This window comes from Pleurodeles waltl, chromosome 11 (assembly GCF_031143425.1).
Source record: "Pleurodeles waltl isolate 20211129_DDA chromosome 11, aPleWal1.hap1.20221129, whole genome shotgun sequence".
Classification (NCBI taxonomy): domain Eukaryota; kingdom Metazoa; phylum Chordata; class Amphibia; order Caudata; family Salamandridae; genus Pleurodeles; species Pleurodeles waltl.
Genome location: NC_090450.1, coordinates 917,687,687 through 917,711,575, shown reverse-complemented (window position 1 = coordinate 917,711,575; position 23,889 = coordinate 917,687,687). Strand labels below are relative to the sequence as shown.

The 23,889-nt window shown below is 42.2% G+C and overlaps 1 protein-coding gene across 2 annotated transcripts in view; it reads right to left on the bottom strand.

The window, feature by feature from the left end:
* Positions 1-23,889, bottom strand: part of CFAP251 (cilia and flagella associated protein 251) — a 410,814-nt gene that overhangs the window by 218,794 nt on the left and 168,131 nt on the right. For both annotated transcript variants that reach the window (XM_069214923.1, XM_069214922.1), the window contains exon 11: positions 21,698-21,892. In XM_069214923.1, coding sequence (XP_069071024.1) covers positions 21,698-21,892 — 195 coding nt within the window. The remainder of the gene's footprint in view (positions 1-21,697; positions 21,893-23,889) is intronic.

Sequence of the window (23,889 nt, the reverse complement as noted above, 5' to 3'; positions counted from 1 at the left end):
GAACAGGAGGCGTTGAGAGGGCGTTGAGAGGGCTCCAGGTGAGATTTGGGCACATTGATTGAAAAACCCAGGTCGAACAACAACTGAGTTGTTGACTGCAGGTGACGCCGCACGAGATCTGGAGTCTTGGCTTTGATCAACCAATCGTCCAGATAGGGAGGCAGCGCTATCCCTCTTCTTCTGAGCTCTGCCGCTACCACCGCAATCACCTTTGTGAAGACTCGAGGTGCTGAAGTAAGACCAAACGGGAGGACCGCAAACTGATAATGCTGCGACCCCACCACAAACCGGAGATACTTCCCGTGCGATTTGAGGATCGGAATATGGAAGCCCAAGAGCCTGATGTTATAAACTCCCACAATGGAAGAAATTGGGAAAGTCTCCCCCCTACCGGAGACAAGTGAACAGGGAGTGGTGGAGGACTAAGGCTGCTTTCCTGCTGCACCCCTCCCGAGGAAGAGGAAGAGGCAGAGTGCTGCTGGGTGGCTCCCCTTGTGTGTACTCTGCCCCTGCCCCTGAAGGATCTGTAAGGCAGGGAGCTTGCAGATTGTTGTGGTGCCTGGAACCTGCCACGAAAGGAGGAGCCACGTCCAAAACCCCTAAACTTCCTATATGACCTAAAGGTAGAGGAAGTGGCTGCCTGAAGTCCCAACAACCTCGCTGTGGCTCTGCTCTCTTTGAAAACGTTCAAGAGCAGAATCTGCCTTTGTCCCAAAGAGTTTTTCCCCGTCAAAAGGCAGATCCAGAAGAGTTGCTTGTACATCTGAAGAGAAGTCTGATGAGCGCAGCTAAGCCTGATGCCTCGACACTATGGATGTACCCATAGCCCTTGCCACTGAGGTGTTCAACCCAGACTGAATCACCTGGGTCGCCGCCTGAGCATCCGTTAGCAAATGCAACACCTCTTGTGGCAAGTTAGGATGACCTTTCGCTTCCTCCATAAGGGCATGAATATAACGTCCCAAAATGCAGGTTCATTGGTCGACTTCAAGGCCATACTGCATGACGAAAAGGCCTTCTTTGCTGCGTGGCCCATTTTCTTAGAGTCCCTGTCCGCAGGGGTACCGGGGAACGAACCAGGGGATGACCGGGAGGAGCACGATGCCTGAACCACCAAACTCTCCGGAGTTGGATGTTTGGAGAGGAAGTCCGGGCCACTTGGAGCCGCACGATAGCACCTTGCTATCACCCTGTTGACAGCTGTAGAAGTCACAGGCTTTCTCCAAATGTCCTTGATGGTGTCCAGGAGAGTCTCATTGAAGGGCAAGAGAGGCTCTGCCACCACTGAAGCCGGATGCAGCACTTCAGTCAAAAGGTTCCTTTTCACCTCAGCAGCCGGAAGATCTAAAAAGTCTGCAGCCTTCCTTATTACTGCATGAAAAGATGCAGCCTCTTCGGTATACTCCCCAGGGGAAGCCAAATCCCATTCAGGGGAAGTGTCAATACCACTTGCAGTGTCCAGGCCCTTAAAATCACCCGAAGGCTCTAAGATTTCGCCTTCCTCCAGATGTTGTCTGCTGTATTCCCCCTCCTGCAGGAGGCGTAAGGCTAGTCTTCTGGACAGGAGCCTGGATTCGAGTCCCGGCGTCGATAAGGCATTGGCCGACGCCGAAGATCTTCGCCGGTGCCACTGTTCGGATCCATCCGACGCCGGACCCTCCGGCACCTTGACTGTGAATTGGATCCGTGGAGAATCCACCAGCGCCGGAGTAGCAGAGGTTGTAGGCGTCACAGGTCTCCTGGGCGACACCAAAAGCATCGGCGCCGCAGTGGCTCCAGAAGGCAAAAATGACATGAAGGGTGTCGGCTTGTAAGGAGCCGGAGCACCCAAATTAAAAGCCAAAGGGCCTGATGGACAGGCATGCCCTCCACCAGGCGCCATGGTGGAAAAGATATTAAACATAGCATTAAAAAATGCAGCAGGATCCGTACCCGGCGCCGGGAAAGCTGGATATGCCTGCGGAGTCGGCGCCGGCATAGAAGCCGATGATGGCATCTCCTGCACCGGAGAAGCCGCCGGTTCTTGAACAGGCTTTACTTCAAACACTGACAAAGGTGAAGTCAGAGAAGCCGGAGTCGTAGGCGGCGGAGGAGTGATGGTCGGGCTAATCTCCCACGTCGGACAGCGCCGAGCTGATGGAGATCTGGATCTGGACCTGGACCGGCCTCTACTCGATTGGCGCCGAGAGTCGTGATGACGCCGAGAGTCTCCATGGCGACGATGAGTCTTCGAAGATTTCGAAGAAGACTCTCTACGATGCCGCCTTTCCTTCCTCTTCTTGGAACGGGCTAGGAATAATTTAGCCTCTCTCTCTCTTTAAGCGCCTTGGGGTTCATGCACTGGCAGGACTCGCTTGACTCGACCTCATGGTCAGAGCTAAGGCACCATAAACAATTTTCATGGGGGTCAGTGACCGACATCCAACCCCCACACTGGTTACAAGGTTTAAAACCAGATTTTCTTGGCTGCGACATAGTAACTACTGATGCACAATTGTAGCTCCCTGTTAGCCTCGAAGAAAAAACGTTCTTCGAAGGCACAGGAAAAAGGGAACTGACGTCTGCATGTCGACGAGGGCTTCTTATTGCCTAGATGACGTCATACGACGTCGCGTGGAGTCGGGCAATTGTGACGTCATCGTCGACGTTCAGAGCTAGAAGAAATTTCCGTCGAAGCTGGCGCAAGGGGAGAATTCTTTAGGTGAGGAATCCACAGGTAGGTGTATCCATCAGAAATGTACTTACTTATTTCACAATTACTGCAGATGTAGGGATGTCTCTGAGTCTCACACCTAAACACTACAATCATGCAGGTTTTGTTACTATTCAGCACTGCCACCCCATCTTCCTTGGAGATTAAAACCTCCACCATGACTCAAGAACCAGGACAATGAAAGAATTCTGACACACTCTTCATGACTCTGAACATAAAGCAACAAAGCATTAAGGTCAACCATGCGAAAGACAACACTGTTGACCTCATCCTGCCAGCCTGACCATCAATGCACTCTAAGGTCACTATACTCCTTACTGGATGGACCACTATGCCATCCTCTTCATTGTCCTCCACTGCAAAACGGTGCACCATGGGCAACTGAAAAGAAACAAATGCTGTATCACTTCTTCAAATATTTTTCTATGGACTCCCTTGAAAAAGAACTCACCTACATCTCAAATATGCAGCAGCACTCAGCATATGTCAACAGACTACTCACCCATGTTGACCTCAATGTACCTATGAAAACATGATCATCCAAAGCAGAACTCACTGGTGGTGAACAAGCTCACAAAGATTGGAAAAGAAATGGAGTTGATTAGATGACCTCACTCAACTTAAAGAACTCCACTCAGTCCACAGATTGCTAATTGTTTACTAAACTCAACCAAAGGCGCCTTTTACAAGACAACCATCAATAACACTAATAGAAGTAGAGCTCTCTTAAGGATTGTCAAGCACTGCACCAACACTTCTATAGAACTCGCAGTTCTGTGATCACTCAACTGGTACAAAACCAGCAATCACTTTTTCTCCAAGAGGATAAGCAAAATCAGTTTGCAGATCAAAAGAAGGAAACAGACATACAGTCCACTGACAGTCCTTTGCCATTCTGTCCCCTCATGTTTAAGCTTCACTTTCACTACAAGACCAGAGGCTACCATTATGCATCATCCTTTTAATTGCCAGTCTAGCACCACCTTTACATAACTTACAAACAATGAAACCACAATCTAGAATTAGAACTCCTCAGTCCATAAATATTCCCCTTGTACAACACTCTTCCTCTTTTAAATGCTGCTTCTTAGAAAGATAAGCACTATGTGTGAAGTGTTAGGTTTGAAGTGTGTTTGTTCAAAATGATGACCTGTATGCATTTTAAGATTCCAGTTTATAGAAGCGACGCAGGCATTTACTAAACTTTATTATATTTAGTGAGTTTTTAAAATTATATTTAGTATGCAATTTATGCTTACTTTAATATAAGGTAAGTATTGACTTACCTTTAGGCACAGCGGGTGTTTGGGGAGAATTTTTACATATAAATTGATGTTTATTGCTGAGTTTCAGTGGTTGAAGGGGCTCTGTACGAACCATAAACTTGCATTTTAGCACAAGTCCGAGAAGCGCGACATGCGGCATGAGAATGCTGAGTATGAAGAAAGATTAGTTGTGTGAATTCAACGTGCAAACTCTTGCGCAATTTAGCGCCCATTTTAGTTTGGGTCTTTCATTTGCTTGACTTAGAGCTATTAGCGTTGTAAAGTCCTAACCTGACTTTTATTGCCACATAAAATGAAAATGAAAAGTAATACAGTTTTACATAAGCAAGCCAATGGCCACCATGAGTGTGAAGGAGACACACAAAAGGAAACAGAAGTTCGATTGCAGTCAATCGTATCGGCAAAAATTAAATTATCCATGTAACAGAGTCGATGTCATGCAAAGCCCTCGACTACTGCCCAGCGAGACTGCGCTGTATAGCAAATAAAAGGAAAAAGTAGTCCAGAAACCATGCGGAAAACATGGAGCCTCATATATTTTCAGTAGTTGGCCGGTGCACTCGAGGAGGGCTAAACACTGGAAAAGGAATGAGGTATGCATGCCTTTCACAAATGAAATCAAGCGATTTTTAAAAGGCAAGCCCACAAACCAATGAGAATGGTGGGCGTGTTTAAAAGCCCACAGAGAGGCTACAGCAGGCTAGAACACTTGCGCGCTTGACCCTAAAAAACAAGTGATTCATCAGAGATTGGACTATTGACTATTGAAGGTTTGAGGGAGAGAGTTTTCATTTAAGACCGGTTTAAATATTTTTAGTCAAGGATTTTACTTTTTAACGATTTTTAAAAACAGTAACGGATTTGAGACTAGGAAACTGTGGAAATATTTTGGGAACAAATTAGTGAAAAGGGTAATAAGGAGGTCGGTACAGCATGAAACAAAGGCACAGGTTAAGGAGACAATGGACAGTTTGCTAAAAGATAAAAAAAGGAAGTAACTGGGATCTGATGTACAAGACACATGAAGGGAGGGCAAAAGTTTTTTTTAAAACACAGCCATGTCAAAAACAGGAAAGGATGGATTGAGGTCTATCAAAAAGAAAGGTGCCTAAAGCTGCAGCAAAGCAAAAGTGTCCTAAGCGACACACATGATGAATTCTTTGAGATGGAGTTGGGTTGTGGCTCATTGTCTGATAAAAATATGGAATTGGAGAAGTATGTTTTAGATTTACAGCAATATGACAAAGGTCAGTGCTGAGATAAATAATATACACAAGCACAACCACACACTCACCTGAATGTGTCACATAGCAACACAATATCCACAACATCGGTTTCACATGCAAGTGACACACATACAGACACAACCACATCACCCACTCCAGCTACCTCCACCTCAAGTAGCCAGTCCCCCCCCACACACACACACATACTGACTCACACACACAAGAGAGAGCACAAACCTACTAGTACAGGTCGCCTTGTAATGAGCACACATGGACACCATGGTCAAGTGTGAGTGTACATCACTGTGGTGCCAGCATTCATTTGGCAATGAATGATGACACCCCAATGATGTGTGTTGTGTACCAGTGTGTTCCCATCCATGTCTGACCCACTCGTGTCCCCAACAAATGCATGTCACAGTGATTTAAAAAAATTATTACAAGACGTGTATGCCTACAGTGGTCCCGGCCTCCCGTGCAGTGGCCACCCAACGTACCCTCACAATGTGTCGTACCTACCTGTGAGTTCAGCAATGAGGATAGGGTTGTGTTTTCTCTGTAGGAGAGTGACAGCAGTGACAGAAGGTGTTGTCCAGTTGAGTCCAGTTGTAGACGGAGGTGGAAGGGGAAAGAAATGTGAATTTTCACTCCCATTCCCTCCAATCCACCACCTCAGAAGTGGAGGTTGGACCGCCACTTTTTGCTTGGCGGTAAGGCACATCCAAATCTGCACGGCAGGAAGGGTGGCTGGGGTCCCGCCGACATCCACTTTTCCCTCTCCTGCTATCGACATGGGCAGTGTTTCTTGGCAGACTCAGCGGTTTGAATGTGGGCTTTCGGCTATGGGACCGCCAGCATGTAAATATGGCAGTTGGACTGTCACGGCAGCAGATGGGTTTTCAGTCAAACACTCAACGGCTGGACCATTACCGCCAACTTCTAAATCACGTCCAAAGTTTGTTACACCCCAAATTTAAACCCAGAGATGATAAATTTCTTATTCTGGCTGGGGAGAGATCCTTGCAAAGGTCTTGAATGGTCCTTGAAACAGTGCCAAGACAAGGTACTTGTCCTTTGGCAAGGATACTTGAAATGGCAGAGGAGGCTCATATGAATGAGTCCTCTGGAGATTTGGAATTACTACGTGGATGGAGTCAGAGAGCAGTGATATTATTAGGGAATGCTAATATAGGTCTAATGGTTAATAGAAGGAAAGCTATTTTAATGAAAATTAGCACACAAATGGGTGATACGGCTGAAAGGGAGCCTAGTGAAATTGCAAGAGGATTGCTTTTTGGAGAGGGATTGGTTAAAAGCTTGAGTAAATATTATATAAGGCTCAGTTGAATATGAGGAAGGTATTCAGAAGAGGTGTTTTTGGAAGAGCCAGCAGAAGGGGACTTTCAGCTAGCCGAGAAATCCAAAAGTCTCAATATAACTATCAAAACAGAGGATAGGAAGGGGCTACTAAACCTCTACAAGTTTCTACCCAAATAGAGGCAGTGCAGGAAGAGGACATGTTGTACATGGATGAGGCTGAAACTATTCTGGCTCACAGGGTGAGTATGGTAACTACTTTTGTTTTTTCCCCAAGGAAGAGTAAGGGGTCGAATAAGACATAATGTGAAAGCATGGGAGGAAATAACTCAGGATCCATGGGTTTTGAAAACAATACAAGGATTCAAAAAAGTGTTTGAGGAACAACCAGAGCAGATAAAGGAACCAAAGGAATTGAGTTTGACAGATGAACAAACATCAGTAGTGAATCGAGAAATAGATTTCTTGTTACAAAAATGGGTAATACAGTGTGTAGAGGAAAATATCAGAAAGTATGTGAGCACTCTCTTTTTAGTAGAGAAAAAAAACAAAGGATGGGGGCCAGTAATTCATCTGAGGGATTTGAACAAGTACTTAGTTTACAGACATTTCAAAATGGAAGAAATCAATTTTCTAAAAGACATGTTGTTAAGAAATGACTGGTTAGTGAAATTAGACCTGAAGGATGCTTATTTTACAATTTCAATGGAAGAAGCAAGTCAAAAGTACTTCCAGTTCAGTTGGAGGAAGCAGGTGTTTCAGTTTCTATGTCTACCTTTTTGTCTGTCCTCTGCACCATGGTGTTTTACCAAGATGATGAGAGTGGTGATGAACGCGAGACGTATTCGGTAAATAGTATACTTGGATGACATATTGATAATGTCTCAGGATTTAGAAGAACTGAGGAGTCAATTGCTTTTGGTAAGGAACATTCTGGGGAAATTGGGTTTCTTGATAAACAAAGAAAAGTCAACCTTATCACCTTCACAAAAGATGGAGTTTTTAGGTTTTCAGAAAGACACCATTGAGGTTGTGTTACGGTTACTGGAGAGGAATGTAAAAATCATCAGGAAAGATGGGTTTACTTTGAGGGACTTAGCATTGATGATAGGGTTGTCATCTTCTTCAGGCCAAGTATTATCATTCATTGCAGAGAACGAAATACTAGAATCTTTGAGACAAGGTAGCTGGTAAAGCGACAGGATAGTGCTGAATCAGGAGGCGAAGGGAATTAAACTGGTAGTTGAACAATATGGAGGCATGGAATAGTCAGGCCATTTTTGGTTGTGTCTTGGATTTTGTTTTGGAAACAGATGGCAGCTTGCACAGCTGTGGGGCTCGATTAGGAGAACAACAGACATGTGAAATGTTTTTCAGAGAAGGAGAGGGTGCAACACATAAATTGCTAAGAGTTCACAGCACGATTATATGCCTTGAGAAGCTTCAAAGAGACTTTGAGAGGTCAGACAGTATTGATGAAGACAGACTAGGTGCCATATATGAATTGATTAGGAGGGAGCAGATCCTGTGGTTTATCAGAACTAGAAAAAAGAGCTGCTATGCTATTTGGAACTCAAGATAACTGAGAAGGCAGAGTACTTACCAGGACAATTGCATACAGTAGCAGATTGGACTTCACCAAACATGAATGATTTCAGCAGTTGGAAGCTGGATCAAGTATAATTCAGAAAGATAGAGGAGAATCGGGGGCCTCTGGAAGTGTATCTTTAGAGGGATATTTCTGTTGGATGTCAGACCTGGTGGCATCTGCAGTGGATGCATTTCAGCAGGTATGAATACAGCCTATGCATTTTGGCCATTTACAGTGTTCCAGTGGGTTCTTCTAAAGGTGACAACAGAGAGAGGTCAGGTAGTGTTGGTAACTTCATTTTGGGTGTCTCAAGTGTGGTTTCTAAAGGTGATGAACTGGCTTGCGAAATACCTTTTTTGATTCCAGCAAGAGAAGGTTTACTAAGAAAAGGAGAAGGAGAGAAATATCATTTAGCACAGAGCAAGGTATTGAACCTTCTAGATTGGAATGTGTCAGGAAATCTGAATGTTTTGAAGGGCTTTCTGGTCTGGGCTGTTGAACTGCTCAAGGGGTCCTGCCTCTGGAATAAGGTGAATGTATGAGGAAATATGGAGAATTTTGGTTTGTTGGTGTTTGGAGAGGAGTTTGGATCGGGTGGAGGCTCCTATTGTGGAGACAGTTAATTTTCTTGTGAACAGTTTGAAAAGGTGTCAGTTATAGAACAAAGAATTGTTATAGGTCAGCAATATTAGCTGGACATGTTCAAGTTGATGAGAGATCATTGGGATGACTTGCTATGGTGTGCAGAGTTTTAAAGAGTATGAGGTTGAGAATGCCTCCTAATGCTAGGTATTAATATTTATGGGATGTAAATATAGTGTTGAATTTGTTTGAGCCCTGGACAGTAATGAAATATTTAGATTGCAAGAAACTTACAGTTAAGTTAGAAACATTATTATGTGTAATATATTGTCGAAGAGTGTCAGTTGTGGAGGTCTGGCGGTAAGTAACAAAATGTATATTCCAGATGGGGTATTTTTAAAGTTTGGAAAACAGCGAAAACAATGTCTGAGTCAATATTTTATCCAAGTCCAACAGACTGTAAGACGTTATGTGTTACTGAATGTTTGTCAACATATGAGAACAGAGTCATGGAGTACAGAGGAGACGGTGAAAGTCAGTTGTTAATATCTTATGTTAAACCATATGGGGCAGTGAGTAACGCTACTATCACCAGAAGAATTAAATGGGTGATGGAGCAGGCAGGAATACATGTGGAAAAACATAATGCACATTCAATAAGAGGTACTCTGGCAAGTGAAGCTTTTTTGCCTGGTAGAAAATAGGAAGTGATTATGAACGGAAAGAAGCGGATTGGTAAAATGCGAGTACTTTTGCAAAGCATTACTTTAGACCAGTAAAACATATGGCAAATGTGGCGCTGAAGGGTTTTCAACATGCATAATGGTAGCCTCCAATCTTGTAATGAAATGGCGATTCCCCAAATGATATGAATAGAGAATCAAGATTTAATTAAAGACACAGAGACTTAAATTAACCCACCCATCACTCCCCCTGAAAAGAAAAAAAGGAGAGGTGGGAGGAAAAATTGCAGATGTACGAATTGATTGATTTGTCATAACAATTTGAATTATTCACAAGGAAAACAAAATTATGAATGTGTAAATAAGTATTTTGCTTGTTATCGTTCTTAGATGCTCAATTAAAAAAGAATAAAGAAGAAGAGAACCTGGACAGTTTCAGTCCAAGAAGAAGAGAAGATTAGGAAAGCTAGAAGTTGGAGAGTTTTGATGTATTTAAAAGAGGAACAGTGTTCTATGAGGGGAATATTTATGGACTTAGGAGTTCTGAATCTAGATTGTGGCATTTTTGTTTGTAGGTGCTTTAAATGTGCTGCAGGAGTGGAAATGAAAAGGTTGATGCCTAATGTTAGTCTCCGTCTTTTTAATGAATTTTGGTTCTATATTCATATAATTTGGAGAATCACCATTCTCTTCTGCTTGAAAAACGAACCAAAAGACTTAGGCCCTCATTTCGATATTGGTGGTAAAAACCGCCTACCGCCGTGGCAATGGCCGCCAAAAGACCACCTCTGCGGCTACCATCCATCCGCCATAATATGACCACAGCCGGATTTCTGTCACAAGAAGGGCGGAAATCCAGCTGTGGCCATACTGGCGGATGGCAGTAAGGTGGCGCTGCTACCACCAGCAGCGCCACGGCAGTAGACTGCCGCCAGCAGTATTATGACAAATAATACGGCCTGGCGGTAGCAGAGCCCCTTCCCCTGCCGGAAGACCCCCTGGATCCAGATAAGTCGGGTCTCTGACAGGGGATGGGGGTGTTGTGTGTGGGGGGGGGGGGTGCATGTATGTGTGAGATGTGTGCATGTAGTGTTGTTTGCGTGTATGTATGAATGTGTGTGAGTGTGTGGATGAATGTGCGTGAGTGCGTGTATGTATGGTAATGTGTATGCGTGTCGGCGTGTATGTTATGATGTGTGTGCGGATGTGTGCATAAATTGATGTATGCATGCGTGTATGAATGTGTGGATGAGTATGTGTCTACGTGTCTGTGTGTTTTGGGGGCATGGATGTAGGGGCTGTGGGGGATGTCTGGTGAGGTTTGGGGAGCGGAGGGGGCCTCCTATCAGTGACAGGAAAAGGGTTCCCTTCTCACTGATAGGGACTACCGCCATGGTTTTCGTGGTGTTACAAATGCCACGAAAACCATGGCGGTAGGCAGGGACATAATACCGCCAGGGGCACAATGGCAGCTGCCGGGCTGGAGATTCTCATCTCCAGCCCGACGGCTACTACTGCCATGGCAGTCGAAGTGGTACATTAGCGGGTTGGCGTCAGCCAACCCACCAATGTCATAATGTGGCAGTAAGTACCACCAGCCTGTTGGCGGTACTACCGCCACATTAGTACCGACCTACGGGGTCATAATGACCCCCTTAGTGTACAAGAACCTACCACTTAAGAAGACATCATTATGCCATCATTCATCGTGAAATCTCTTCAAAGAAATGCTGTAACTGCTCTCCTCAGGACTGTCAACCACTCCATTAGGCAAAGAACCTTCCCAGATAATCTAAAAACTGGAAAAAAGAATTGTCAGTGAAAATACTTCTGGCTTTAAAGTGATTGCGTTAGTCAATATAAAGCTTTACAATTAGATAGTAAAATGGGGCAAGTAGTGATGTGGTTTGGAAAGCTCGACTGAGTCTGTATGGCCTGCCTCACTCCGATGACTGTGTGGATTGTGCAGCAATGCAAAACACAGCCATGAAAATGTATGGGGTCTAACAACAAAAATAAACAAACTCAAAGTGGCACTGAGGCTTTATATTTAAGAGTAATAGTTGCTAATGTTTGAAATATAATTTGTTGCTGCTATCTTTTTGTATCATGGTCCTATATCAGGAAGTGCCTAATTTGATGTCAGTGAATGTACTGACCCTTGAAGGATGAAAAGGTTCACCTTGCAAGAACTTGACATCGCCACCTGTAGTTTACAAACAGACGTCTGCTGGATTAAAACAAGCTATCTGACTTGCAGAAACGGGCAATACCAAAGAGTTTGCCAAGTAATACCTCTCCTACAGAAGTAGAGAGAAGACATCCAGTTCCTGCAGAAAGTAACAGACAGATGTGTATAGTAACTCCATAATCTAGGGCTACAGTAAGAACTGAGCAAGAAGTCGGCCATGAACAACTCCAGGTTAGCCCTGCTTCAGTGTCTTGATTGGCTTGATCAAAAGGAGCTGTTTCCCAAGCTGCAGAAACAGTGTTTTTTGTTTACTTGTGCTGACCACTGATTCATGGACACTTGGACATTTCACATAATGCATTGTCTCTAAAATCCCTAAAAATCCCTTCAAACCATTTTGAAAACGGGGTCTATTTTCTTAAATTAAGATATAAAGGAGCTTGCATGTTTCTCAGTTGAGGAGACTCTAACACTCCAATATTTATATTGCATTCTGGTATATAAAGTCATGAATGCATATTGCAACAAAGAAAGCTACATATACCAGATTGTTAAGTATCACCCACAGTTAGATGAGCTGCTAATGCATGGATCTAATCAACAAAAAAGCTGTGAAGTAACACTTTACTTTTTCAAACTTTGAGTAAAAATCTTGAAGGCTCTTCTACCCAGAAACACAAGCTCATGGATGAAAATACATTTATTTACACATGCCAGGAATCCATAATAGGAACTGTGGCAGGCGTAAATGGTTTTATTGATGCGTAATTCTCCACCACAAGTGTGTGGAGTTCCGCAGTAATAAATCCCACGCAAAGGGCTGGTGATGGGCAGAACAAAGCATGCTTGGCTTTGTAAGCTTGTAAACGCCAACAAGCTAATACATTTGTAAGCATTCACAAACCGCAATCCAGCCCTTTCCCACCATGGAAATCATTGGAGACTGCTGAAGTACATTAGCCTTCTACATAGGAAGGGAAACGGATCAACCCCATATTTTGTTGGAATGCAGGGGAAGGACTTTCTCCACTGGGAAAGTATTAGATGTTTTGGCAAACTACACTGAGTTCCCCAGGAGGAGAAGGTCTCTTTTAAGGTAGTATACATTTTAAATGCCTTCGAGGAAGTCTTTAACAACAGCGACCTTGAAGAAACACTGAGGTTTGTGAAGTACATTTTGTGTAAGCTGTAATAGAACCAAGATGTATCTTTAATGAAGAGGTTGCAAAGCTTCATCTAGTCAAAGAGAGTAGCTTCCTTCTGACACTTTGTTGGATTGATGTTTTTATCAATACACCAGATCCAGAATTTATTTCATTTGAACACATAAGAAGCTCTAGCAAAATGGGTGTTTGGTTTCTGTTAAAATGTCTGGTTTCTGTTAAAACGTCCATACTGTCCTGAGGAAAATACAGATGTCCATACTGTATAACTTCAGGAGCCATGCTGTCAAACTGAAGGTTGGTAGTCTGGGGTGTAGAATTTGGCCCTTGAACCTCTGGAAGAGATGAAGTCTGCACAGAAATGTGGGTGTTTCCAAAGAAGAAGGTTGGTAAACCACCATTGGAGTAGTTATTCTGACACTATGGGTAGCATCCTCACTCTGTTATATGTCCGTTTGCCAATTTCAAGTAAGTCAGTTAAATGATTACTGATGGGATCAGAAATACTGCAGGATTGCATATAGAAAGTTCCTTAACCAGTCAATAAAAACAGCATTTCCCTTAATTCCTAGTTGGTAAAAACTAGAGGTGATGTCTGGACATTTCCTGTTTTCTGCATCTGTGAAAGATCAAAGTGTGGAAACCACTAGGCATTGAACTTTTTGCCTACTGCTTTATTATTTATGGCCTACTGGTGGGTTTTTTGGGATAATCCTGCCAAGTCAGTCCACCTCTGTGTTTTGAACACCTGGACGGTAAGCCATTGTGACTTGCAGGACCCCAACTGTGAACCCCCCAAATTGCTTGTGATATATATAAATGATATATATAAAATGCTAATGCTTATTCTGAAGTTGCCAATGCCAGTGTACAGAAATATGTTGAACTGCAAAGTCGTTTTGTACTTGCTTAAAATACACATTAATCTTAATATACCTGCAACTTTGTATGGATTTCTGAGGCCCAGCAGCCATTTTATTTGTGCTGTGTATTTTCACATTTGCTGCATTGTGCATTACACGTAGCCTCATTATGAGGACTGTCAGCAAGAAGTGTCAACACAGTATTTGCTTCTGTATCTCCATCTCTACTCCATGTTCCGCTCCCATTGTTTCTCGTGAGAATATCCTGTCTCCTGCTCATTAGTTAGTTTCACTGATGTAACAGCTTCTTAGAAGCTCATGTTTCCATTGAAGATTATTGTGTAAAAAAATGTATAAAACAGCCACTGAAATGTATTGATTTAAAACATTATGGGGGTTATTACAACTTTGGAGGAGGTGTTAATCCGTCCCAAAAGTGACGGTAAAGTGACGGATATACCACCAGCCGTATTACGAGTCCATTATATCCTATGGAACTCGTAATACGGCTGGTGGTATATCCGTCACTTTACCGTCACTTTTGGGACGGATTAACACCTCCTCCAAAGTTGTAATAACCCCCTATATGTTCCAAATGGATTTTCAGCGGAAGCGCTGATCTATTGAAAGGACATTTGTTGCCAATTAGTTTGCTGGCTTATTTCTATTTTTGCATTAAATGCATGTTAAACTTTAGCCCAAAGTGTTGTGTTTTATTTTACATCCTGTTAGCCATTTGAACAGGTGAAAAATTTGTATTTATTTCTGGCGGAAAAGATGTGCTAGCCAGGTCGACTACTCTCAAGTCCAGTAAACTGATATGATATAGACTCTATTTGTGCCATATACTTGAAGATCCTCCATATGACCTCCTTAACCTATTAACAAACTAGAAAGTAAAAGGGATACATTCCTGTTCTTTTCTGGAAAGATGGGACCAGTTCCACAGCCTATTTCTCCAGACTCCAGAAGTGTGATGAACTCTTAAAGAGTCTCTAGTTAGAAATGGGAAGATTTATTTGGAGAAATAGAGATGACATGACTCATGTTGCACACTATTTAGCACGCATCTGTCTTTTGTGATGCTTTACCTCTACTGCAGGTGTTTCCTCCAAAGAAAATGATGTTTTGAAGAAGGGAAGTGAGGAGTCGTGGTTTACCTTCTGCAAGAGATTTCCTTGTGGCTGTCTGTGACTGCCCTGTCTGCTGAAAATGTCTTATGCTGGTACGAGTTGTGTTACAGTGGCTGGTGATGTTGCAGCCACTCGGGGTATGAACCCTGTGCTGAAAGTACTGGCAATCAATCACAAGGCCTTTTGTGCTTCCTGGATTTCTTTTCCATGCCTATGCCTTTCACAATTTCCTCCATCTCTGTCTTCATTTGCTGTATTTTCTCATCAGTGTAAAAGCAAATATGGGGTGCCAGAAAAAGCCAGATTTAAAATAAGTTGATATGCTTGAGTTTTCAGACCAGTGAGCCCTACCCAGGGTGAAAGTCCCATAGCAGGACCATAACATTAGCCATGAGCTAAGTCACAGGAAACTACAGCTGCAGTAATCTTCTGGTTTGCAACCATCAGTCCTTCTGTTAACACTTTCTGGAAATGTCTGCCTTCGAAAGGGAATAGCAAGGGAGTTTGTCAGCAAAGCATTGTAATAACACCCGTAGGGACATATAATAACGGTCTAGTAAAGCTGTTGCAATGGCACCTTTCATGGAAGTAGCAAATTTGCCAGGAACTGCTTTCGTCACAGCTGGTGTCTGGAACAAGGCCACAAACAAGGGGAAAAGCCTCACAGTAGAAGGATGAAAAGTGTTTTAAAAATGACAGAAGTTGATGTTGTAACCTTAAGCAGTGGAATATTACATTTATCTATCCTTCACATAATATTGATTACATCAACAAGTGTAACCCTAGATTGTGGTGAATCAGTACGTGTTGGAGAATATCTTCTGTAGAATGAAGAAGAGGTTGTTATGGTGAGTCGAACACTACGCAACACAATGTTGGTAAGGTGAAGTAGCGAGGTAAATGGTCCATGTAAAATGTCTCTGTTCTCAGCATTAGACAATTTGCATGCTTAGTATAATTTACATAATATTAATGGAATAGGTTAGAGAATAGTTGCTGTGGCTTAGTATTCACAGAACAGACTAGACCAGTCTATGGTACAAATTGAGACACTAAGCGAGAGAGCCCATTTGGTTCAATTAACCAAACAGCTATACAGATTTCAAAGGATTACGGCTCATTCACACGTGTGTTCTCTATTATATAGGTGTAAGTCATGATGAAATATACTGTAGAAATAAGAGTATTTTAATGTTTCTCTTGAAGGACTCATGTGATGGGTCTGTTCTGATATTGGTAAGGATTGAGTTCCATAACTTCTTTGTACTTCTGGTGAAGGATTTTTTCACAGTCCTTTAGTTTTTGCAGATGGCTTTTGAAGCATAAGAATATCAGAAGTCAAAAAATATCACTGACCGCCCAAAATAACTTTCCATTTGAGAGTTAGCCTGGAGTCTTAGAAGGAAGAATAATATAAGCCATTTTCAGGGTACGTCTTTCATTTTTATGGGAGAGAGGAGTGGGAAATCAGGACATGTGTGATATGCTTATACTTCTTAGTACCGGAGCCTAAATTTGTAACTGGTTTAAAGCTGCTTTTAGTGGAATGAGTTGTTATACAAGCTAGTAGGGGGTTTCCACAGTCTAACCTGGAGCGGACTAACCTTTAGACCACTCAGTTAAAATCATCTACTAGTAAGAAACGTTTACTACCATGTAAATGCCAAAGATGGAATTCGGCAGCTTTTGCTAAGGCATTTTTGAGGGTGTTTAGAATGAGATTCCAGTCTAACTGGAAGCACAGGGATTTTGCACAGACAATTATGGTGAGGCAACAATCCAGGATATTGAGTGTTTTTACCTAAAAATACACTGAAAGGGAACAGTTGGGAGGAGAACTATGAAAAAGATCAGTTTTTGATAGGTTCAGACTGAGTTGTGATTGGCTATCCGTAACTGTATATTATCCAGGATAAGAGAAAGACTGTCAGGGCCACATTACAAGTTCGGCAGAGGAGATTACTCCATCACAAACGTGACGGATATCCCATCCGGTGTATTACAAGTTCCATTATATCCTATGGAACTTGTAATACAACTGACTCGATACCCGTCACATTTGTTATGGAGTAATCCCCTCGCCAAACTCGTAATGAGGCCCACAGTGTCTTCTGAGGAAGAAACTTGATGCTATTGCTTAGACTGCTGCTATAGCTGAGTCTCATCTGCTTAGAAGTGGTAGTGCATGTTGGAGTGTATTAGCAAGATGCCTACAGGTTCCATATATAGACTGAAGAAAGTTGGTGAGACTATCGAGCACTGGCGCACCTCTTGGAAGAGCGGAGTTGGGATGAAGCAAGAATTTGAGGTTTTGATGGTTTTGGAGCAACATACAAATTAAGATGATAATCAACTAAGTACCATTTCTTGGATACTCATCCTCTCCTCTAGAATGTTTAGAATTGTGGGGTGGCTAATGGTGTCAAACGTCACAGCGAAATAAAGGAAGTTGTGAAGACATGAGTGCTCTGCTGATAATGTGGAGCATTGCTGCCTCGGTACTGCAACCTGATCCAATAAACCCAAGACTGACCATCTTCAAAGAAACTGCTGTCCAAGATGAACAGTTTTTGTTGGCCTAGTGCACAGTTTTCCAGGACCTTAGCCAACAAGGGAAGGGTCGAGGCTGCACAACAGTTGTGCAAAACGTCAGGGTCTGCTCCTGCCCTTTGCAAGAGAGGAGTGACTTGACAAGTTTTTGAACAGTCAGGGACGATCCTCTGAGACAGAGTTGGATTTGGGTGGCCCAAAGGGGGTTTAAAGAGGCACTGATCTCCTTGATGGTGATGAAGGCTAGGAAGCGATCTATGAAGTAGGAAGATAGTCACAGTTATGTTTTTGTAAAGATCAATTTGAGTTATTTCTCTTAATTTGTACGAGGTGACTGGGCAATTCTGAGTCAGTTATACAGTAGAATGGTTGGCAGGTGTCAGCGCAAGTAAGAGCACAATCTTCCCTATTTTAACCTTAAAGAAATGGACTTTGGTTTAAATAGCCTTAATTTCAAGAGTCTGGAATTTGGTTCCCAGCCTTCAGATTTACATCAGACACCCCCTCTGGCGTCACCACAAACCACTTTCACCAGTCAGGGCACATACTTTGAACATCTTCTCTCCTGGTCACCTGTTCTTCTAGTAGAAGAGGCAATAAACTCAAGTCAAAACCAGATAGCTCAAAACCTCAATAAACTGTTTTACCTTCTACGCCCATAAACATTTTGCAAAGCTTAACCTCAAACTCTGGATGAAGACATGCTCACATCCATCAATACCTCAAAACACAATACCCCATACAAAGTAGTTACATTAAAAAACCATCCAGGCATGAAAGGAAGCTCGCTACGGCTGTAAAACAATCCCCTTAACATCCAAAACAGCAATTTGAAAAGCTGACAAAATCAGAACTACCTGTAAAACTACAATAGGTGGCTCGACAAGGCACACCTAAAAAGATCCTAAAATGACACCAATGCACCAAAGCTCTTGTAATATTTGCTGCCTAGTAGATGCCCCTGTGAAAACAAATAACTATTTTAAGTTATCACCAATTCCAGTCATATCACATCAACAAAAATTAGAAGGATCCAAGCCCAAATCTCACCCACCAGACCAAAATCACAGAATATGCCCCTCATCCATTCAATAATCTCAATGACTACTCTTTTCCCCCTATATCTTCATATAAAATGTTGTTAGAAGGTCTGGTGAAAGCAAACCCCATCCCCATCTCTATAAAAATGTTGCAATCTATCTTTTTCTGGGGGTGGGCCATATCTACTTAAAGAGCTTACAGTGCCCTAGCCCCCAAAACTAGACAAAGGCTTGCTGTATCTTTAGTAATTCTGCAGGTTAAATACTCTTGTGTTAAAGATAAAGATTAGATATCCTTAATGCTGAAGACAGTGGTAAGCCACATCCCACTCTAATTCCTCTTGTTTCCTCTTCCTCAGTCTGATGACAATCTGTTTGCTATTTTTATGGGTACTTGACAGTATGTTCCCTGCCGGTGACCAGTAAGCAAACGGGGCTGCTGTATACTCCTCCTACTACTTCCCTGTTGAGTTAGTCCAGTTGCTATAACTTTGTTGCCAAGAACATAGTAAACAAGTGGTGGTGGGTGGGGGGCAATGAGGGATGAAAAGGCACGTAAAATAGCATGAAGCAGCATAGGATTACTCTAAGTACAGTGCCTTGCAGGTGACCACTTTGACCGGACCGTTACAGGCACAATTTCCAGTCCTCGATTTTGGAGTAATAGCTTTGTAAATTTTGAGTCTTGTAGACTTGTTTTGCTTCCATTACACAAAAAAAAGCTAAAACAATGATTGGTAGGTGAAACTTTCAGGACTGGAGACAGTAGTCATAGTGGCCTGGAGTAAGGTGGTACCTGAATTCCTGGCATAGGCCATAAAAGCCAAACAGCACATCATAGCTTATCAAACACATTCAGGCAAGGAATTATTGTAACACATTTAAAAACCAATTAGCCCATTTAATACACTGATAGAACACAAGTCAATGAGACCTCAGACTTTATGAATTAAATATCAAGTCGCACACTATTTAGATATGACAAAGATAATTAAGAGATCATTTGTCCCACAGCAATGTAATAGGGCCAATCTGATTGAGCCTAAATTATGCTTTGATAGCATAGGTACTAGCTAATATTTCCAGAAAAAAAGAGTATAAGAACAGGAAATGGGAAACTGCTTCAGTACACTTCTCACGAACATGTGTACCAAACTGAACTATATTTGTGGAGCAATTGTACAGTTGAGACCCCTGAGGCAGATAATATGGTCTAAACTTAACATAAATTAAACAAATAGCAAATCGCTACATGGCTGCCAGTATCAGACTCTAAAATTGTTTCAATGATCTGTTCACAAAAAAGAATTAGACAAATGATTATGGGCTAATCCGAAGACTTTGCAGCCTATGACAGATGAAAGAGCACTGATTTGCTTGACGGAGGGCAATTCCCGCGCCTCGTTTACTCAAGAGGATTTGATGAAAACTAAAAAGTGATGCGTGGATTGCTTGAAGCAATCTTAGCCACTGTTAATTACCAAGGGCTACAATCCAGTCCATCATTTTTTGCTGACTATGCCATCTCAGATAGGAGCCAGCTGTATGCAAATCAGCCTAGGTCATGCTCCAACAGTGCCTAATTTGTGCTTGTTGTTTCCGGTGCAGAGCCCCGGCACTTATTTTTGAGGGCCGGGCTTATTCTTCTGCCTCAAGCGTTTGCTGCGAGCAAAAGACAAATATGGGAAAGACGGAGGAAGAGAAAAACGAAAAAGCGTCACAAAGGGAGAAAGTAGAAAGCTGCCTCAGTTTTCCGTGTTCACACATTTAATTGCAGCAGACGCGTGTTTAAAAGGAGGGCTTTGGGCACCAACACATTTTTATTGACAAATTAAGCACTGTGCTCCAATAAGTACAATCCAGCTTGAACTGCAAGGCAAGGTCCCCTATGAGCAGAATCACAATTAATGCCAGATTGGTTTTGTCCTATTTGGGCCGCAATCCAGTAGAATGTTTTTTGGTCATCACCACTATGGGATTGCTTTGCCTGCTTGTAGGGGACCAGGTTTGGCAATTCAGGCTGGAGTGTTCTTGCCTAAGAAGGACCAAGGTTGATTTGCATTTACCTGCATGAAGCAGAACCACAATCCGTAGACCAGCACTCTGCAGTTTAGTAGAAAAAAAGATTATACTATTACAAAGTATAAAAATCCAAAACAGTGAAAACGTTTCGTGAGAAAATGCATTTTATGATTTCGAAAACAAAAAAGGAAAAAATTAGAGCGACATGATAGAGTCAATATCTAATGCAGATCCGAAAGTAAAAAAGAAACAAAATACACACAAAAATTCATAAAAAGAGAATGTCAAAAGACAGCATTAAAAATGAAAAACAGGAAATAATTAAAATAAAGAGACAGTTCATAGCTGCAGCATTCTTCCTTCTAGTTCAACCACAACCTTTAGTTAAAAAAAAAAAAAAAAAAAAAAAACTAGGTGTTATAAAAAGATCTTGGAGGAAAGAGATAGGGGACAAAGAAAAACAGAGATATTACAGGAGTGCTCTTTTAGACGCTGTAACAACATCAGTAAAAGTGCAAAGAGGCATAGTCATTTCTAATTATATGAATATTTCCTGAATATTCCCATCTTAGATCTTTTGATGCTAATTCACAAAGGCATGTACAAGTACATAAAAAGCACTACAGGAGCACTACTTCCAGTACGTCAAAATGCCTTTGTGAAAAGGTTCCTGCATCTTCAAGTTGAAATTTGCTTTTTGTTCTTTGCAGCTAATCACTATCTACGGTGAATGCTACTATGTAAATGCGATCATTGCTTTTCAAGCTGTGGTGTGCTCAGCTCTAAGAAAGTTGAAGGATGGTGGTCCTTGGGTGTCCCATTGAAATGAATGTGAGGGTGGCGCTGCTGGGCCTTCTGGAGAAGCTGGGGGGGGGCTGAGAGCTGACCGAATATTCATAGGGGTCGCCTGCCTGGTGGCCAAGAGAGACCTTGCACAGCTCTGGAGAAGCCTGATGGTGCCATCACTCTCGAAGTGGCGATCCGGAGTGGACTGGTGCTCTCGACTAGAAAAGCCAATCTATGAAGTGCGGGCTGTCCCCACAAATATGAGAAAACCTGGGGGAAGTGGTGGGCTCACAGGGGGTTGCCTGTGTGAACTATGTTATGTTCTGTTGGTGAGAGGGGGAGGGTCGTCAACAGTGGGAAGGTACTGCCCTGCCTTATTCAATAGGGCTATCATGTACTTACTGGCATGTATTTGTTTCCCTTTTTGGTTGTTTTCTCATGCATATAAAAAAAAAACTGGTTATAAAAATTAAAAAAAGGAAAGTTGAAGGACACAAGTTACACTTCTGCTGATTCTGACTTATGTCCTCTGCAATGAATTAAAAACTCACCTGACAGCAAACTGCTGGCCCTTGAGAGTACTATCCTGGGGATATTTAGTTTTGTGACTGGCAGGAATCGGGGGACTCTTGGAAAAGGAAATGGAACGTACTGGCCCCAGGTTTAAATTGCCATACCAGTGTACAAGTTCCAGCTGGTCATCAAAGAATTTGATTTGACCTTTTTCGTCGCCAGTTACAAAGTACCTAAAGGAAAAGAACAAACGGTGACTATATCAAACTGACTTCAAAATGTACTCAACTTCTTTAAACCCATATACATATTTACATGACAATTTAGTGTGCAAGCTCCGTTTCGTGATCAGCCTAATCTTGACTTTTCAATTCATATTCCACAATTGCTTCCTTTTTCATCCTTTTCCACCTCTTACTGTTTTCATCTCCATCTCAAAGTCTACACACAATCGTTCTTAATTCTAATTTATTACTTTTTGGAAAACAGTCATATTACACATTTCGTGGTTACACCTACATATATCTTTATAACCCCTTAAACTTTTTCTATTGAAGTGGTTATGATTACAATCTCCAAAACCTAAAAAAAAAACCACCAGAGTTCAGTAGCTAGCGTGAGCTCCCAACCATAATCACCCTGCCTATCCACTTTGGCTCGGGCCTTTAACATGGGAGCGGGCCTTTAATAGCCTATAGAGCCCGCTACAGCAGGATCCAAGGCTATACTAGATATCCTCATAGACATAAACTATAGCTGGAAGGTTGAAGTATCACTGTCAACATACAGATGTCTTTGCAATGTATACAAATTTAGAAGCAGAAATGCAAAACAGCAGTTATTTGCCATTTAGGTAATCTCAAAGAAGTAAATAGTGATGTGATATGAAATGCTACAATTTATTTGGTTTATGGTGTCATCTGTGTATGTATATGGCAAAGGATAGTGCAATACACTAACTAGCAAAAAGCATTAAAATGCGTATGGTTTTCCTAGTGAGCTCCATAAAGCGAGAGAGTGGGTTTGTAAATCATGAAACAGTCGAGAAGTATAAATTGTGTCTCAGATTCGATTTCTCTTTTCGTTTTCTAATATGTGAGATTTCAATAAATGTTGACATTTTTCTCCTTTCTCTTGAAAGGACTGAATGGATTAACATGAAACCACTCCAGAAATAGCTGGATCAAATGCTTGTACTCCTGTCCACACTTATTTGTAAATTTGAGAATCTCACAACTTCCAGTTCGACCAATTAAATTTTAAAGCGTCCATCTTTTTTTTTTAACAAATGCTTCATGTGTGTTCCTTAAATGGGTCAAAACTATTAGTATTAAATAAAACACTTCTCCTGCAGTTTAACCTGCTTAATCATAACTACAGTGTCACTGTCAATGACTCAGTAATATCTGTATTTATCAATCTATGCATTTCGATCACTGAAAAAAAACTTACATTGAAGGTATACTAAGTTATGTTATAAAAACAAAAATCTTGCATACGTGGCACAGGAGTGCTGCTATGATATCAGTGGAATCAATCCTGCCATTCATTACACATCCATAGTCACAAAGAAGCCCTGCAAGTGTAAATTCATACAAGTCAAGTACAAAGGGCATACCAGTCTCATTACAGTTGAAGTGTGATGCCATTCAATACCACTTAAGACACGGCTGACTGATGACACCTCACCACAGCCCCTGCAAAAAGGGACCAGGGAAGGTGGAACAGGGCACATGTCAAGACACAAAGCACCATTGAGAATGTCACTAGGATGCTCTAATCATGACTTGTGTGCCTGTTTCAAAGCATATGTAGAAGCCTAGTAGAGTCACAGGCAGCAGGGACCTGCTGCACGTTTGATTCACGTTACCCAACATCGCTGACCACACATGATTATTGTAGATGACTAGAGACAACCCTGCCAGGACAGACATAGTTACATCTTGGGCGCTGAGCAGATCGGCAATTGCTTTTACAAAGGCTTCTGGAACAGCAACTGAGTGCAGGAGGGTGAGGCGGTACTAACCTATGGTATGTAGTGACATTACAGGCGCTTATGACTTTTTATGGGAGCACAGAGCGTAGGGGGAACACCTGGCTGGATAATGTGCCCACACTGCCCTACACTACCTGGAAGAGGGGCTCGATCCTGGGCTATACTTTTGGTTTGCTGAGTTCCTGCAGAAATCAGTTCATGATTTTTTACGTCTTACATTTCTGGTAGCCCCCA